At 36.0% G+C, this 19,167-nt stretch overlaps 1 protein-coding gene across 1 annotated transcript in view; it reads left to right on the forward strand.

Annotated features, from left to right (window-relative positions):
- Window positions 1–19,167, forward strand: part of PKHD1L1 (PKHD1 like 1) — a 152,064-nt gene that overhangs the window by 49,730 nt on the left and 83,167 nt on the right. Inside the window, exons 23-34 of the mRNA XM_024739724.1 lie at window positions 540–712; window positions 5,340–5,487; window positions 6,002–6,156; window positions 7,941–8,063; window positions 8,759–8,864; window positions 11,337–11,447; window positions 12,775–12,939; window positions 14,082–14,203; window positions 15,909–16,041; window positions 16,462–16,657; window positions 18,357–18,499; window positions 18,919–19,023. Coding sequence (XP_024595492.1) covers window positions 540–712; window positions 5,340–5,487; window positions 6,002–6,156; window positions 7,941–8,063; window positions 8,759–8,864; window positions 11,337–11,447; window positions 12,775–12,939; window positions 14,082–14,203; window positions 15,909–16,041; window positions 16,462–16,657; window positions 18,357–18,499; window positions 18,919–19,023 — 1,680 coding nt within the window. The remainder of the gene's footprint in view (window positions 1–539; window positions 713–5,339; window positions 5,488–6,001; window positions 6,157–7,940; window positions 8,064–8,758; window positions 8,865–11,336; window positions 11,448–12,774; window positions 12,940–14,081; window positions 14,204–15,908; window positions 16,042–16,461; window positions 16,658–18,356; window positions 18,500–18,918; window positions 19,024–19,167) is intronic.

Raw genomic sequence — 19,167 nt, forward strand, 5'->3', positions numbered from 1 at the left:
TACTGTACTCTGAGTCACTCTTTTTGAATCCACTATCACCAGACCTACATTGTGATTGATGGAGCACGTAAGACAGCTGATCTGTGCTGAGATAAAGGTTGTAGTTCCTTAAGCAACAGTCATTTAGCACCTACCATGTGGCAGGCAATGTGTCTAGTACCAAAGAAAGAACAGAGGACCAGGCAGTCCTGGTCCTAACCTCATGGAACACACATCCTAGGGAGCACCACGTTCAGGGACCTACAACAGAGCAAAACTAACTGGCCCACAGAAGGCTGCATAGAACCCAGAGCTTGGTGGCTTTTCAGTATTTTGTTTTACCCAATGAGGCTCATATATCTAAAGACTTTAAAGCTTTATATTCTAGAAGTGAAGGTTTGCCAAGCTTCACAAACTACTTTCCTTAAGGTCTTCTTTCTAAAATTTGATTTTAAACAGCTTATTCCATGACACATGGATGTTATTTGATGCTTTTCTTTTTAGCAGCACAAGCTATGCAATTTTATCTTCCATTTACTTTGTTTATTTATGTTCTTTAGAAATGCCAAAGAGAAGACTTCCAGCATTAGCAAATAAAGGAATATTTTTAAAGCACTTTCAGGTGAATCAGACCAAAATTAATGGATCAAGTATGACCAACCAATATTCTGTCACCATGACATCATGTAATTGCAGTTATAATATACCCATGATGGCTGTGAGCTTTGGGCAGGTAAGCTTAGAATTTTATGAGTAGCTATTTTCAACTTATGAAACATTAGCCTTGACCTAGTAAACTTAAAACATTTTTTTTTAATGAAGAACTGACACACAGATTAGACATCCTTTAATAGAACAAGACAGTTATTCTAAGGATGAAATGAAGATTTAGAGGCTTGTTGAACTTGAGCATGAAAATTCACTTTAAACATTAAACATTTTTTAACGAAATATATTGATGGGGAAAAAAGCAGGAGGAAATAGCCTTAAGAATCAGCTAGTCAGATGTAAGTAGAGTTTTCTCTGTTGAGGTAAAAGAAAAATTTGTGGGCTCTCCCAGTAAAGATCTTTGAACAGAGATTATTGAAAGAAAATTTGAGATTCCACATATGTTTTAAAATTGTTTCTGTTATAAACACCATTTATTTTTTATTTGTATCAAAATTGATACAAGGGGAAAGAGATGGTTTTCCATAATTCCAAAAGGATCTGGACAGTATTTTGTACTGTTTGGGTATAAGATCTGTATTAAATGTTACAATTATGAGGCGTATGCTTACATTTAATTTTTTACAAAAATATACAATTAGTTAATATTTCCTACAACAAACCAAAACCAAGTATAATAAGTTCAAGATTAAAGGTTAAATAATAATTAAATATTATAATTTGAGTCTCACAGAGAACTTTGTGTTAACAGTTTTATGATTAAAAAGACTGAAAAACTATAAGTGTTCCACGAAAATTGCTTTTACCCTATCCAGGCCCAATGTTTTAGTCTTAGTATATTCAAGATAAATGTCTTGTAAATGTTTTTCAGTCTCTTAGCTCTCTAACAAAATGTAATAACAAAATGTAATAACGTATGTGCACATATGTTAAATGTCCAGATTAATGAATTGTTTTAAAAACTGTAACTTTGAGATAATTGTAGATTTATGTGCAGTTGTAAGAAATACTACATAAATATTTCCATACCCATCACCCATTATCCCCCAATGGTAACATTTATAACTATAGCATAATAGCACAGCCAGAAAATTGACATTGATGCAATTTACCTAACTTATTCAGTTACCAGTTCTACATGCTTTCATTTGTGTGTGCCTGTGTATGTGTAGTTCTGTACAATCTTTATTGCATGTGTAGATTCAGCTGACCACCACAGAACAGTTCCATCCCAAGGATCCCTCATGATACCCTTTTATGTAGCCACACCCACCTCCCTCCCTTCAGCACAGCCCTATGTCTGGCAACCACTAATGTCTCTATAATTTTGGCATTTAACAATGTTGTGGAAAAGGAATCAGACTTTATATAATCATCCTAGTATTTAGCCTTTTGAGATTGGCTTTTTTCACTCAGCATAATTCCCTTGAGACCCCTCCAAGTTGTTGTAGGTATCAATAGTTTGTTCATTTTTGTTACTGAGTAACATTTAATGGGATGGATGCACCATAGTCTATTAACCACTTACCCCTTGAAGGACATCTGAGTTGTTCCCAGGTTTTGGGTGTTATGAATAAAGCTGCCATGAACATTTATCTGTAGGTTTCCATGTGACGTAAGTTTTCATTTTCTGGGTTAATTGCCCATCAGTGTAATTATGGGTTCATATGGTAAGCACATGTACAGTTTTGTAAGAAACTATCGTACTCTTTACCAAAGTGGCTGCACCATTTTACATTCCCACCAGCAATGTATGAGTGACCCAGTGTCTGCACAAATTCGCCAGCATTTGGCATTATCACTATTTTTTATTCTAGCCATTCTGATGGGGTATATACTGTTAGCTGATTTTGGTGTTAATTTGCATTTCCTAATGGCTAATAATGTTGAACACCCATATATCCTCTTCTGTGATATCTGTTCCTGCCTTTTGCCCATTTTCTAATTGGACTATTTTCCTATTATTGAGTTTTTAAAGGTCTTTATATATCCTAGATATAAGTCCTTTGTCAGGTATGTGGTTTGCATATATTTTCTCCCAGTCTGTACCTTGCCTTTTCATCATCTTCATAAGGTCTTTCATAGAACAACACTCTTAATGAGATCCAGTTTATCAAGTTTTTCCTTTTATGAATGGTGCTTTTGGTTTCAAGTCAAAGAACTCTACTCTTATCCCTAAATCCTGAATATTTTTCTGTTTTTGTCCTGAAAGTTTTATAGTTTTACATTTAAGGCCATGATCCATTCTGAGTTAACTTTTGTATGAGATGTGAAGTTTTAGGTCCAGGTTCATTTGTTTGCCTGTCCCTCCAGTTGCTCTGGCACCATTTATTGAAACAGCTATCCTTCCTCTGTTGAATTACCTTTGTACCTTTATCAAAAGTCAGTTGGGCATATTTGTGTGGATATATTTCTGGATTCTCTATTCTGTCCCATTGCTCTATATGTCCATCCTTCCACTGATACCACACCCTTCTGATCACTGTAGCTATGTAGTGAGCCTTAACATTGGGAAGAGTGATTCCTCTCACTTTACTCTTCTTGTGAAAAATTATTTTAGCTATTCTAGGTCCTGTGTCTTTCCATATAAATTTTGAAATAGGCTTGTTTATGTCTACAAAAATCTTGCTGGCAATTTGGTAAGAATTGCATTTAAACCTATAGATTGCATGTAAACCTATAGAGAGAATTGACACCTTTACCATGTTGAGTCTTCCAATCTATGTACACAGTATGTCTCTCCATTTATTTAGGTCTTCTTTGCTTTTTTTTTGTCTAACGTATTTTGGTCTTCTTTGATCACATCTTGCATTTTGCAATTTCAGGTCAGATTCAGTACATTTTGTTAGATTTGTATGTAAGTATTTCATTTTCTTTGAAGCCATTGTAATGGGTCTTGTATTAATTTCAGTTTCCGCATGCTTGTTATTTATACATAAAAATGTGATTGGTTTTTGTGTATTGATCTGGTATCTTGCAATCTTGCTGAAGTCCATGCATTTTTACAAAGTAAATGCACTCATGTAATCACTACCCAGATCAAGGTAAAGAAAATCATTAGACCCCCCCCAAAGCTTTCTTTATGCCTTTTCTTTGTCATGAGATTACTTACCCTACACCCTTAGATAACCACTATTTTGACTTCTACTACCATTAATTAGTTTTGCTTGGTTTTACTCTTTTTTAAAAAATAAATATTAAAAAATATTAAATAGTAAAATATTCATTTATTTATTTATTTCCCTTATTTTTTTGGCTGCATTGTTTCTTAATTGCAGCACGCCAGATCTTTGTTGGGCAAGCAGGATCTTTTGTTACAGCACAAGGTCTCTTCATTGTGGCACTCAGGCTTCTCTCTGGTTTCAGTGTGCGGATTTCTCTCTAGTTGTGGCGCGAGGGCTCTAGGGCACGTGAGCTCTGTAGTTGGTGGCTCGTGGGCTTTCTCTTTGAAGCACACAAGCTCAATAGTTGTGGCGTGTGGGCTTAGTTGCCCCGTGTCATGTGAGATCCTAGTTCCCCGACTGGGATGGAACCCGCGTCCCCTGCACTGGAAGGCAGGTTCTTTACCACTGGACCACCAGGGAAGTCCCTGTTTTTACTCTTCATATCAATGAATAATACAGTGTGTACTCTTTTGCATCTTCTTTTATTTGATAATGTGAGATTCATGCTGTTGCATATAGCTAGCTATAGTTCATTCTTTTTCATTGCTATACAATATTCCTTGGTATTAATATACAACCATTTATCCTTTCTATTGATGGGCTTTTGCACTATTTCCAGTTTGGGGTTATTATAAATAAAGCTGCTCTGAACATTCTTGCATACGTCTTTTGGCACTTACATTCACTCCTTTATGTGGGCAATAGAGCTTATAATTTTATTTTATTTTATTTTATTTACTTTTTATAAAATATTTGCTGCACCCGGTTTAGTTGCTGCACACGGGATCTTCGTTGCCGTGTGCAGGATCTTTCATTGGGCATGTGGTATCTAGTCTCCTGACTAGGGATCGAACCCAGGCCCCCTGCATTGAGAGCACAGTCTTAACTGCTGGACCACCAGGGAAGTCCCCCAGAGCTTATAATTTTAAATTCCACAAAATTAGCAGGGATCAGAAGCAGGAGGATATCACCTTCACTCTTAGAGTTACAGTCTATGAATTTTTATTGCACATGTTTCTTCTGTCAGTTGACTGACACTCCACATTAGACAGGTATTTCCTGAGTCTGGGTCAGTCACTGTATTGATCATATACTTCCTTTTATTGTTAGTTAGGTTTTCAAGCTTCCGTATGTTATTTCTCCAAAAAGGTGTTTAATTTTTTGATAGCCAAGACCGTATCTCGTGTTTCTTTGCCTTCCCATTGTGATTAGCATTGTACCTTGAACAGAATGCCTGCTCAATAAATATTTGCTCCTTGAGCGATGGTAGGTGCACTCTGAATTAATGAGGTATTACTGTGGTTCCAGCTGATTGCTGCACGGATGACTGAGTTGACTTGGGCCTCATTATCGCAGCTATATAGATATAGCCTGTGTTGATTTATGCGACTCTCCTTAACGTTCTGAGGAGTCCTGAATACCTGAGGCTCATTTATGTCATGTCACAGGATTGTATGCCAGTGAAATAGAAATCTGGTAGCCATCGTTATGTTTAATCATTTTATCAATATTTATTTTGGAAACTAGACAATCACAAACGAGACAGAGAATGAGTCTGTTTACAGAGGAAATAATTGGCCGGGGGAGTCAAAGATTCGTATTCAAAGAGTTCAAGCAGCATCTCCACCGCTAAGTGGCAGCTTTGACATTCACGCTTACGGACATATTCTCAAAGGTATATGGAAAAAGTTCATAACTTTGGTCTATGTATCAGTTGGACTGTACTGATCTAGACAACCATCATAAACATTTTGGTGTATTTCTTTTTAATATTATTTCTCTATGTAATTTATAGAGCTGAGATTATGTCAGTAATGTAAAACTAAATTGTTCAGAAAAATGACATTTTCACGTTTTCTTCATCACCTCACCAGATATACCAGGTTAAATTCCCAAAAGTTTGTTTCTCCTTTACATCCATAGCTTACTGGTTATCTATAAAGTTAACTGATTTTTTTTTTTAAATATTTGAGCCAAGGCTCAATGTCTGCGGTACGTTACTCATGTAATTTTTGTTTCTCAGAAATATATAAATGTGTTGCCTAAGTAATATGCAGATTTCATTTTTTCTGTATTTGGAGGAGGACAGTTGGTTTACAAGTGATAAAACACATCTCATATATGTTAAGGGTGGCCATAGGTTTGTGAATTTTTGACTCCCGCTGTTTGCCATCCTTCTGCGAGTGCAGGTATTCCCGCTGCTGCGTCAGCTGCAGATTTGCAATTTGCTCTCCAGAGTCTAGAAGAAGTGGGACAAGTCTCAGTTACACGAGAGGGAAGCTGTGCTGGATACTCATGGCACGTCAAATGGAGAAGCACGTGTGGAAAGCAGAATCTGCTGCAGGTTCCCTTACTTCACCTGGTTTCTGTTTTCTTCTATGTGTTCGTTGCTTATTTGCACCCTGCCTCATTCCAAAAAGAACTGGAGACTGTGTGTATTTTAAAACTGCAAGCTATAGCCTAAACAATAATAAAAGGAAACTGAGAAGAAGATTGTTGTAAATTAAGTTGACTGGGCATTCTCTTTCGTGGAGAATAGCTGTTGGTGCTTTATTCCTGATCCCCTATGGGGGAATATGCCGGTTAGAAGACCTTTGACAGAGGCAGGAGGGGCACAGGCAGGGGCAGTCTCAGAACTAAATCTGGGTATACGAAAGGGGGCCCAAGCATAACCAGCATCGCTGTCCTTTAATTCTACCACTGTGCACTAGAGCTGTGTTCTTAGGACCTTGGATACTTTTCTGGTTTCAAAGATGACCTTTTCGAGTTCATAACAGAGCCACACCTTAAGAGCTCATCTAATTACTTTTGCTTAGAGTGTGGTTGGGGGCAGGGAGGGAAATCAGGCTCAGAATATGTGACAGAGAAGGGTCTAGAAGAGACTGGGGGCTCAGATATCAAACATCAAAAATACGATGCTTTGTAGTGATGGTGAGAGTGTGAGATGCACTCTCATCCTCGTGCACTCTTGGTGAGACAGTAAATCAGTACGAGCTTTTGGAAGGATAATTTAATTGTATCTGAATATAGATACCTTATGATTCAGCAGTCTCAGCTGTGTTACTCTCTTCTACTGAAATAATAATACAAATATGAAATGAAATCGGCACAAAGTTAGTCACTGCAGCATTATTTGTAATAGTAAAAAAACCTAGAAACCGAAATTCCCATCAATAGAAAAATGATTGTTAAAATGTTACAAACGGTGGAAATAAATACAGAACTCTACGTATAAAACCATTTTGGATAAAACAGGAGATTCAAAAAAAGGTATATAAACATAGACTATAACGCACCATACATAGATTGTATGGATGTCATAAAGATATGTGGGTTATTTTAAGGAAACATATGGCCAGAAACTAGAATAAGAAAATTCTGCAACTGAGACAGCTCTAGCGACTGATCTCCTCTTGGTCCTCTGCTGGTGCCTGCACACCTACTCCCTTCACTCTTTCCTGACCAGTCTCCTCTGCTTTATTCATCATTTCTGCTCCTGGTCACTTTGGCTCCCACAGGCCCAGCATGGAGACTCCTGTCTCTTTGCTAGACCCTGTATGCATCTGAAGGCTGCCATATTGGCAGCACGATTTTGGAATGACCAAATTATACATATTGATCTGATTTGGTTTCATTTTTACCATTGACAGAAAATATAACTCCATGAGTGGATGAAAAACCAAGAGTAGTTTTGGTAGAGGCCAAAAATGCTAAAGGGGAAAAGTTGACTCTCGGGTGGAAAGAGGACTACATTTTTCAATTATTTAAGAATCATTTATCAAAATGGTCATATTCAGAAAGAGCATAGAATATTTTGAAAAAATCAAAATAAGTAAATTCATGTTCCTTAGACATGTTTTATCCTAAATATTCAAGTTAATTTTAGTCATTTAATTCAAGTTGTAATTGACGCAATATATGATACTGCAATGATGTTATGAGTTTTTTTCTTGGGTAGATTATGATCATTTTTGAAGAGGTTTCTTTTTCAAAAATGTGATTAAATGGCTTTGAATTTTTTTCATCCTTTGGCTTTTCACTTTTAACCATGCTTAAACTTAAAAAGAAAAACTACTGTGATCATATTTATTATAACCTTTCTAGTAAAATAATCTCGTCTAAAAATAGATCAATGATTCCAACATTTTTGGAGAAAAGGCTAACGTGATGGTTACAAGGATAAAGGAAGGTGGCTTATTCAGACGGCGCATACTGGGAGACCTGCTTCGTACACCCAGCAAACAGCCACAGGTATTTTTGAAAGTTTCCTCCTGATGTAATTTTAAATGTATAACCATTTTGTAATACATTAAAGACCTGGTAAAACAGAAGAGATGACATCTTTATTTTTCATGTGACTATTTGTTAACAGATATCAACTCAATGATATTATTTTGTGACTTTGGGGAAAATTATCTTCCTTATGATAAAAGATTTTAAGCTCTACTGTTAGTATTTGAAAATATATTCTTTCATTTAATCTTTATAGTAACTCTGTAAAGTAATTATTAATGTTACCACTTACTGATGAGGAAATTAAATTGTATGGAGTTTAGATGACTTTCCCAAGAGCAACCTTTAATTTTCTTCATAGCACTTATCACCCCCAGGGCATAATGTGCATTTTCTTTTTTTTTTGTAAGTTTATAGCCTTATGCAAGGCTCTCTGTCCTACCTCCACTAGAATATACGTTCAGTAACAGCAGGGTTGTCATCTGTTTTGTTAAATGTGCTTGATACGTTTACAACTGCGCCTGATGTATAATGGACACATTCGCTGAATGAATCAATGAAGTGTCAAAACAGAAAAAGTATAAATAGAATAGACTAATTTTTGGAAACCAACAAACCAGCAAACAAGCAAATTTCCATTACTTTTTCTAAATCCTATGCATAGTCTATTTAAGCATGCTACCCTTGTTACCTCTGTGTTTCTTTATTTGAAGGTTGAAGTCTATGTTAATGAAATCCCAGCTAAATGTTCAGGTGACTGTGGGTTTACATGGGATCCCACAACGACTCCTCAAGTCTGGGCCATAAGCCCTTCCCAAGGTAATCTCTTGCTTTCAAACTTAGAGTATGGGGTGGAAGACAATTAGCAAAAATGTAAACTCTGATAATGATTTTTTTATATTCTAACTAAGGCAAGCAGACAGTTCTACATAGTGAAAAAAATCTATCAGATCAGAAAGCTATGGAAAGATCATTAATTATCTTTGCAAAAAATATCACTGTTGAAGTTGGACTCACTAGTATTCTGCTTCTCCAGTTTCACCAACTTCTAGGAGATATAGTACTAAAATGCCAGTAACAAGAGAGCTGCTGTTTAGTAAAAGAAAATAATTAGGTCCTAGATTTGAGAATAAGAGATAGAAAAATTATTGACAAGAACTCAGTCTAGGGGGACACATTGTAAAATACCTTCATAGTATGTGATTGCTTTAAAAAAAAAACAGATTATATTATGTCTGAACTCCTAAGGATTGAAATAAACAGCATGACCAAGGATTGTAAGGGATGGCTTTTTTTCAGTCAGAAAGGTAAGCTCAGATACTATAATCATATATTTAGTCTTGTTGACTAGTATGAAAATTCACCTGCTAATTATAAATCAAACAAAAAGAAAAAACCCATTGAAATCTTTAAAATAGCACAACTTAGTGTTGAAAGAATATATTCTTCAGACTTTTTTATAATTATAGTTCTCTCTAAGCACCATGCTCAGTGTTAGTCCCTTACGAACTTCCCCAGAGGCAATCACAGTAATTAATTTTGTGTGTATTCTTCCATGCCATTTTATTTGTTTGATTTTTTTTTTTTTTTTGCGGTACGCGGGCCTCTCGCTGTTGTGGCCTCTCCTGTTGTGGAGCACAGGCTCCGGACGCGCAGGCTCAGCGGCCATGGCTCACAGGCCCAGCCGCTCCATGGCATGTGGGATCTTCCCGGACCGAGGCATGAACCCATGTCCCCTGCATCGGCAGGTGGACTCTCAACCACTGTGCCACCAGGGAGGCCCCATGCCATTTTAAATACCTTTTGTGTATAACACACATATGGTAATTTTGCCAGTTTTTTAAGTTTACAAATGAGCTATTACATTGCAAATATCATTTGCACCTTTTGTCATTCAGCATTCATTTTGAGAAATATTTATATGGTTTTATGTATATCTAATTCATCACTAAAATACTTCATGGATACACCAATTTATTTGTTCTTCTGTTGATGGACATTTACATCATTTACAAGTTCTTTGTTTTTACACATGACTCTATTGAGCTTTCTTGTACAAATCTACTATAACATACATGGTAGAACTTCTTTAGGGTTTATACCTACATGTGGATTAATGGGTATATGTGTATTCAGTTCATTAGGTGACCAAATTGCTCCCCAAAGTGGCTGTACCTCCAGTGGGTATGAGAGCACCATATTCCCCACATCTTTGCCAACACTTCATATGATGAGTTTCTTATTTTGGTCAATCTGATGAGTGTAAGAAGCTATCTCATCATTGATTTAATGTTGTCTATTCCCTGATTAGTAATGCACAGGAATATCTTCTTGTATGTTTCTTGGACATTTAGATTATTTCTTCTTCTGCAAATTGCTTGTTAACATCTTTTATCCACTTACCAGGTTGTCATTTTTCTATCAACTTGCACTGTATATTGTATGTTATGTTTGCTGATCCTTTGCACACATATTCTCCCAGTATTTCACTTATGATTTTCTTTTAGTATCTTGTTCATGGATACATTTAAATCACTGATTTATTTTAATTTATATATCTTTTCCTTTATGGATAACCATGGCTTTTTGTATCTTATTTAAGAAATCCATCTCTACATTAACGTCATTAAGGTATTCGGTTATGTTTCTTCTAAAATTTTGAAGTTTTGTTTTTCATTCTTAGCTATTTAAATCCATTTATAATCTGTGTTGTGTGTGATGTTATATGAGTCGGGTGACCGTGTCATTTATCGATCAAATCTGGATACCTTTAAGAGTGAATGGAGAACATTCAGTATAGGATGCTGGGCCAGCAAGTATAAACCTGGAATAGCCCAGGCACTTTAGGATGGGTATCATCCCAGATAAAGTAATCATACCCTATTTCAAATGGAAAGTGTCTACTACACTTATTGTACAGTTTATTCTTTTCTCAGGAGTTTGTGATGGCGGTTCTGTCCTAGTCTAAGTTACCATATGGAAATGTCTGTTTAATTTCTTTGTCATAAGAGTGATTTTTCCTTTCCTTACTACATTCTATACTTAGTCAGATAATTCTTTCCACTAATCCCTATAAACACACAGATTCAAAACACAAAGCACTGTGCAGTAATTCAATGGAAAAAAAGTACCATTGCTAAATAAATGTCTTTTTTCCCTGCTTGCTTATAGGCTTATTGTTTATATCTTTTAGAAGATAGGCTCACTTTTCTCTGAGAAATACCTGATTTCATAACAACAGATTCTATGTTTTGTCATTTTAATATTGTTATTTAAATTTATCCTTTTCAGGGTCCTATGAAGAAAGCACAATTCTAACCATATCAGGCTCGGGATTTTCTCCTAGTTCAACTGTATCGGTCTCAGTTGGACCAGCAGGTTGCTCTCTTCTTTCTGTGAATGGTAGATTCTTTTAAAATCATTATTTTTCAGTCTAATTGTTTTTCTCTAAGAGAAAGTAGAATCAAAGAGCAGTGTTATAATACTGATTTTCCTATAGAGTACCTTTGGGGTTATGAAATTGGCAAACTGCTCTGGATAAATACCTTACCGTTTTAATCTTTGGTTATGACTACAGACTAATTCTTTCACTGTGGTACAGTGTCTTTATCCCATAACAGTTGATTTTTGTTCTTTTTCCTCATAAAGTGATTACATGAAATCTTTCCTTCTTTAGTGTGTCTCTGGGACACAAGAACACATGAATTGCAGCTCTGATATTGCATGGTCCCTTCTGCCCATGCTTTGAAAATGCCTCATTAGTCATAGCAAGAGGACATAGCCATCTTCCTGGACTTCTAGTCCAAACTTCATAGTCCTCTATGTATTAATGTAGAATTTAAAGATCATATTTTCTATTTATGGAAAAATGAGGACCATAATTATTTGTCTCCCTAAAAATTCTCTTCCATAATCCTAGGTATTTTTATTAATTTTAGTAAGTTGGAATTACATAAGCAAATTCACCTTCCATATCATTTTAGTTGTTTTTTGTTTTGTTTTGTTTTGTTTTGTTTGCGGTACGTGGGCCTCTCACCGTTGTGGCCTCTCCCACTGCGGAGCAGAGGCTCCAGACGCGCAGGCTCAGCGGCCATGGCTCACAGGCCCAGCCGCTCCGCGGCATGTGGGATCTTCCCGTACTGGGGCACGAGCCCTTGTCCCCTGCATCAGCAGGCGGACTCTCAACCACTGTGCCACCAGGGAAGCCCTAAGTTGTTTTTAATTTACATCTTCTATGCATTCTTGAGATCTAATAGTCAGTATTGCACCTGTATTATAAGTGCACATATGCTGTTCTAAATGAAGTGAAGAATGTTTTTCACTTAGTTTTTATCAGTTTTCTTGTTGAAACCTAATATTTTACTCAGTTTGGGACATAAACAATATATTAGACCAAAGTTTTTAGAATTATTCATATAAATGATCTTATAGGTTAGGATTTAAAATTCTTCTTATAGTAATTTTTTTTGCCACAGTGTAGTACTCAGGAGCAAATTGTTTACTCCACTTTCATTATTATTTTACCTTACTCTTTTCTAGCCCTGTCTGATTCGTAACATGAGGTAGTTCATAAAGGTTTTCCTCCCATTAATATATGAGTAGTCTTCCTTAGATACATTTCTTGGAGTATAAAAATGAAGGTCACTGTTTATATTTGAAAATATAAAATTTCAGTAATTTTATCTAACAAAAGCATTTCTTGACCATTTTCTTCTTCTTTTATCACAAGAAAATGAGATCAACTGCCAGATTCTGAATGGAAGTGCTGGACGTTTCCCAGTTGCTGTGTCCATAGCTGATGTTGGACTAGCACAGAATACAGAGGAGGAGGAATTACACTTCATTTATCAGAGCCAGATCTCACACATCTGGCCTGCTTCTGGAAGCCTAGCGGGTAATAGTTAATTGTTCCAAACAAAGAAAATTGCATACATTTCCATCATTTCATTGAACTGTTTCTAGAACAGGGTGAAGGGAGAGGACTCCAAACCTTCCTCATATAGAACAAAGGAGACTCCTCTTTTAGAAGGCACAGCGACTCAGTGGATGACTAATTCTTTCCTTATGAAGCACAAGTCAGGGTGACTGCTTCTACTTACATCTTAGGTTATTGAATTAATATCATCAATTATTACATTTGTCTATAACAAGCTCATTAATTATGTCAAGATAAGATTTATTAGTTATTATTCTGCTTACCAGCTGCTCCATTTATAATCACAGTCTCAGTGGAGCTACTAGACCCAGAAAAAGTTCCAGAAACAAATCAGGGAAAGGGATGCTGACGCAGAAGATGGAAAGAAAATAACACATTTTTCCTGTCCTGCTTCATTTCCTTTGTGTTTTGTTTGTTTGTTTGACCATGCTTAAGTGTGGATTTTGTGCTTTGGCCTTGATCTTTTTGGTGTGTTCTGTTTATATATATATATATTTTTTTTTTTTTTTGCGGTACATGGGCCTCTCACTGTTGTGGCCTCTCCCATTGCGGAGCACAGGCTCCGGACACGCAGGCTCAGCGGCCATGGCTTATGGGCCCAGCCGCTCCGGGCCAGGGCACGAATCCATGTCCTCTGCATTGGCAGGCAGACTCTCAACCACTGCGCCACCAGGGAAGCCCTGTTTTTATATTTTATGTTATTTTTATTTTGTTGGGATTTTTTCTTTTACTTAAAGGTATTAAAATTTGGGATTTTGTATGAGTCTTAATTCACTCTCATTTCCCACTGGTTGAGTAAATAGAAATAGCATAATTTCTCTTTAGGATGAAGACACAAAAACAAATGTTAGTTGCAAATCTGTGTTATTTCATCAAATCACTTAGCCCAACCCCTTTACGGCTCCAGACTCCAGAGCTCAGACTCGGGTATGTGGTGATGATTCTATATATCTTGAGGCTGGTGCTTGATCTATTTGCCAACCTGTCTCTTGGATGATTAGACAATTCTTGAGTGATGTTAGATGACTGCCAAAGTGTCTTTTTGTTATAGTTAATCAAATGTGTTTTTGTTGTCTGATTTTGTGTTTTTACTTATGAAGGTGGTACTCTTCTGACTCTATCTGGATTTGGCTTTAATGAAAATTCAAAGGTGTTAGCCGGAAATGAAACCTGCACTGTAATTGAAGGGGATTTGAATAAGATAACCTGCAGAACACCAAAAGTAAGGCATCTGATTTCAGTCATTTTTCTTCTAAGTCTGAAATTGTATGAATTAAGGAACATCTCAGTAAAGGGTTAAACAAATGCCTTATTTACCTAGCAAGTGCAGAGTTTCAGTTATGCTCTTTAACAATTATTTCTTCAACATTTTTTGCCAAGATCCAAATACCAAATATTATCTTCCACATTCTAGATACTTAACATCATTAAGGAAGACATACATATAAACCAATGTTAAATAGTGTGTTCCATTTGAAATGATAGAAGTAGACACAAAATGAAGATAAAATACAGCGGGGAGAGGGTGTCAGGAAGAGTTTCATGGAAAAGTTGATGTCCTATCAGAGGTGGAAGGATGATGAATGGGAGTTGACAAGGTAAATCCAAGGATGAAAAAAATATAGCAGTAATAAATAGTCTAAAAAATTCAGGGAAGCCATTCTAGACATTTTGGGTTTTTTTTAAGGAATATATATTTTAAATATGTTAACGTTTCAGTTTGTTGGCAAAACACACACAGTGTAAAGTTTCCCATAGAATATTACATCTCAGGACCAGTCATTGTTCTTTATTTTTTAAAATAGTGTTTAAATTTAAACCAAGACTCTGTTTTACTTACTATGTGCAAAAGGAGCGAATTCAGTCACTAATATTTAAAAACGTAGTAGATTAAGGGTGGGAATTATTATGTAGTTGATGTAGGAAAAGTGAATTTGAGCATGTGTTGGACTGAATGGTGGAGATGAGAATCTGGCAGATATAGTAAGTTAAAGCTTTGTTTAAATTATGTCATTCAATTAAACACTGAGTGTGCACTAAGTACTAGATGCTAGGAAAACGATTTTTCCTAATTGGGAATTGTATAGGTGCTGTATTGGTGAAAGCACCAAATATTTTTCTTAGGTTTTAGTCTTGGATTCTGGAACTATGTCAGCAAAGTTTATAATAATGTCATTTGTCCATGAAGAGGAACAAAAATTACATTCAAGCCTATTTTAAGAGCAAAAAGCTCAAAACTTTAAGTATCGTATGCTTTATTAATTAGAGAATCACTTGTCTAGGGACTTCCCTGGTGGCGCAGTGGTTAAGAATCCGCCTGCAAATGCAGGGGACACGGGTTCAAGCCCTGGTCCGGGAAGATCCCACATGCCGCGAAGCAACTAAGCCCATGTGCCACAACTACTGAGCCTGTGCTCTAGAGCCTGCAAGCCACAACTACTGAAGCCCGTGCTCCTAGAATCCGTGCTCCACAACAAGAGAAGCCACCGCAGTGAGAAGTCCGTGCACCACAACAGAGAGTAGCGCCCCCCCTTGCTGCAACTAGAGAAAGCCTGCGTGCAGCAAGGAAGACCCAATGCAGCCATAAGTAAATAAATAAATTTATTTTTAAAAAAGAGAGAGAGGCTCACTTGTCCAGAATATCTGAACTATATTGCAGAACCCTGGGAAATCCAATACTATAGACGCATTTGAATTGACCATAAATACCCACAAAACCAGCTTTATCTAAAGAATTCAAACATGCAACCTGCATTTGACACCACAACTTTCTAAATATCTGATAGTTAACTCTGATTCATGACTTTGAGAAAAAAACATCTTTGGAAGTTTATTTTGAATAATTCCATTTGTTTTTAGCCATTGAATTTCTGTATCTCAACATTTAATATTTTCTAATTGTTTTATTTTTTTTCCTCTTATTTCAGAGAATTGAGGGTACAGTTGATATATCAGTTATTACCAGTGGATTTCAAGCCATGGCAAAGAATGCTTATAGCTATAATTGTTTACAGACTCCAGTTATAACTGATTTTAGTCCCAAAGTACGGACAATACTGGGTAAGAAATTCTTCAGTAAGATTAGTCATTTGATATATATGTATGTGTATACCATTTCTAAAAAAGCTTTTGAAGCAGTTTCTCTGCAGTTGTGTTTCTTAAAGCAAAACCTGTCACAGGTTTTCTTTTTTAACCATAAATTGGTCTGTTTATTATATCACTTTGAGCATGTGCAATAATAAGAAAAATATTAATTTTTAAAGTTCTTTGCCATATTTTTCCCTGTTAAACAATTAACCATGAATTTTATCTCCATGTGGCAGCTATCAACTCTTTCATTGATTTTCTTTTACCTCTGAAAGTGTTAGGATTTCCTAAATCCATTGAAACATAAGAGATGAGTTGGTTGACTTAATATTCAAATTTTGCACTAGATAATACATTGACTCTTTTTGTAAAACTTTTCTTTTAAAATAATAGGAGAAGTTAATTTAACAATTAAGGGTTATAACTTTGGAAATGAACTCACACAAAACATGGAGGTCTATGTTGGAGGAAAATCCTGCCAGGTCCTTCACTGGAACTTCACAGATATTAGATGCCTTCTGCCCAAGTTGTCTCCTGGAAAACATGATATCTGTGTAGAAGTCAGAAACTGGGGTTTTGCGTCAACAAGGTATGGTAATGACCATAAACTTTGACAGAGCTGTGGAACACATGGTGCTAATATATTGAGATAGGAAGAGAAACAGTCATTAACCTTATAATATTTCAGTTGCTCTCTTCACCTTTCTACAATTCTTTTTGCAAAAGATTCTGAAAATATCTCATAACATGCAGTATGATGCTTAGGTTTGAGACCAATACCATTCAGATTAGGTTGTAAGATTTCTCTGCAGAACTAGGTTTATGTATATGTCACATGACTTTCATTCATTCTGGAAATACTTATCAAGAAGTTACCGGGGGGCAGGCACTTTCTCAGTGCTGGATTTATAGTGGGGAATAAGAGGGATGTGTCCCCCACCTTAATGGTGCCCACAGTTTTGTTGGGGAGGCAGATTTCAAACAGATGATTACATCAATAACTGGATTATAAATGAGAAAAAGGATATGGATAAGAGGTCCCAGGTGCTACAAGAACATATAACAGAGCTAATTTTTCCTGAGGGACTGGGGACTGGAAAGAGTTCTCTGAAAAGGTGACAAGTAAGCCAAGAAACAGGTGGGAGCTGCCAGGTGAAGGAGAGGGTGGAGAGAATCCTCCTCCAACTCTGACTTTCCTTTAAATAAGTGTTTAGTATTTTCTTCCCTGAAGCTGCTTGTCAACTGGTAAAATTTTAGTTCTGGCATAAGGAAGTTACTGGTTTAGAGCACTTAGAAAAAGAGAAAACTGGAATTTAGGGATTAAAAAAAAGGCAAGTAAAAAAAAAAAAAGGGCAAGTAAAACTGATGTCAGAGTAGAAGGAGAGATCATTGTAGAAGAGTCTTGTGGGAGGTGAAGAAAGAAGAGCAACAGTAAACATAAACTTCAGCACTACATCCCCTCTTAGATTCACAGGGCAGAGCACACATGGTTCTAGAAGAGCTGTTGGCTTGTGCTTTGGCTTGATGATATAACGGGCAGAATTGACAGCATACAAAACTGGGTACTTGGGTGGTGGTTCAAAAACTACCAATTCAGTTATGATGAGGAAGTTAGATAAAAATTAACACAAAGACTCATTTGAGTTATGGTGGGAGCTGGGATGTGGAAGTCAACTCTGTATGTCAGGTCAGAAAAGCACTGTACATTTTGATGGCCTCCTAGCAGATACATTGTAACGAAGCAAAATAAATTTAAAACCCTCTAGTTGAAATAGTGGGAAGGGAGATCATGACAAGTTTTCAACAAATATAGAATGATAAATTCAAATTAATTGCACAAAATTTTACTTATACTAAATGTATGGAATTTCATTACTATTCTTTTTTATAGATAATGCTGCCTTTATGGGGTTTTTGGGGTTTTTTTATGCCTTTATGTTTTATTCTAATAACTAGATAAAATATTTTAAAGGATTTCCTGTATTTCTTGTGACCTCAGTTCTCATAACCATATTTTTCCCATAGTATTTTAAGTTCTTCCATCTTAAATTCTCCTGCCATGGGATTTTCAGAAATGTTATTTTCATATTTAGGGAAACAACTATTATATATGTATATGATCCAACCAAATTGAGGTCATGATAATTATCAGATTATCTAGTTTGAGAAAGTAATGTTTTATTAAATATTCAAGTACTTCCTCTTAAATGAATCAGGTCCTAAGAAGAGTTTAACAACATGACCCCATGGAATGCTCATTGAAATATCTATTAATTTTTCTTTTACAGAGACAAATTAAATGCTTCTATACAGTATATTTTGCAAGTGACCAACATGTTTCCACAGAAGGGCTCCTTATATGGTGGAACTGAAATCACTATAATGGGTTTGGGATTCAGCACAATACTAGCTGAGAACACTGTGCTTTTGGGTAAGAGTTTCATCCTCACAGGAGGGCTGTTATCATTTTTCTCATCTTAAATGATGTGCTGTAGGTGCTGTGTTATTACACAAATACTCTCAGTCATGGAAGCTTTGTTTTTCTATTAGCATGTAAAAGGTTAAGTGTATTTGGTTAGGTGGTAAAAGTAAACTAAATAACTGCTTTTGATTTCAATAAATAATTACCAAATGTTTAATGTGTATAAAACACTTTAAAAAAGGAGAGGTCTCTGTTCTAAAACTAGTCAGTACTCAAACATGATTGCTATCAGAAAAAAGTACCAAAGATCCTACTATGTAATGGGGAGCTTTTGTAGGGCCTTGACTATTTACTAATTATACTTCTTCTCTATATTTCACAAAAACTATTTGAGAAAATGTTTTTTCCCCCATCCTTTTTCTTTCTAGGGTCCTTCCCTTGCAATGTGACAGCATCATCAGAAAATGTCATAAAATGTATTGTTCATTCAACAGGGAAAGTGTTCAGGATTACCAACAGTGGGGAAGATTCAGGTATCAGACAGCATTTGTCTGCTGTAAATAATGGAGACATGTTACCTTGGAATTAATTTGATTTTTACTTATAATACTTCAGAGTATTCAGAGAATAATTATTGTTATTTCTTTGTATAAGTTGTTAATAGTTTGTCTAGAATT

The sequence above is a fragment of the Neophocaena asiaeorientalis genome, unplaced genomic scaffold, assembly GCF_003031525.2.
Source record: "Neophocaena asiaeorientalis asiaeorientalis breed wild unplaced genomic scaffold, Neophocaena_asiaeorientalis_V1.1 scaffold66, whole genome shotgun sequence".
Lineage (NCBI taxonomy): Eukaryota > Metazoa > Chordata > Mammalia > Artiodactyla > Phocoenidae > Neophocaena > Neophocaena asiaeorientalis.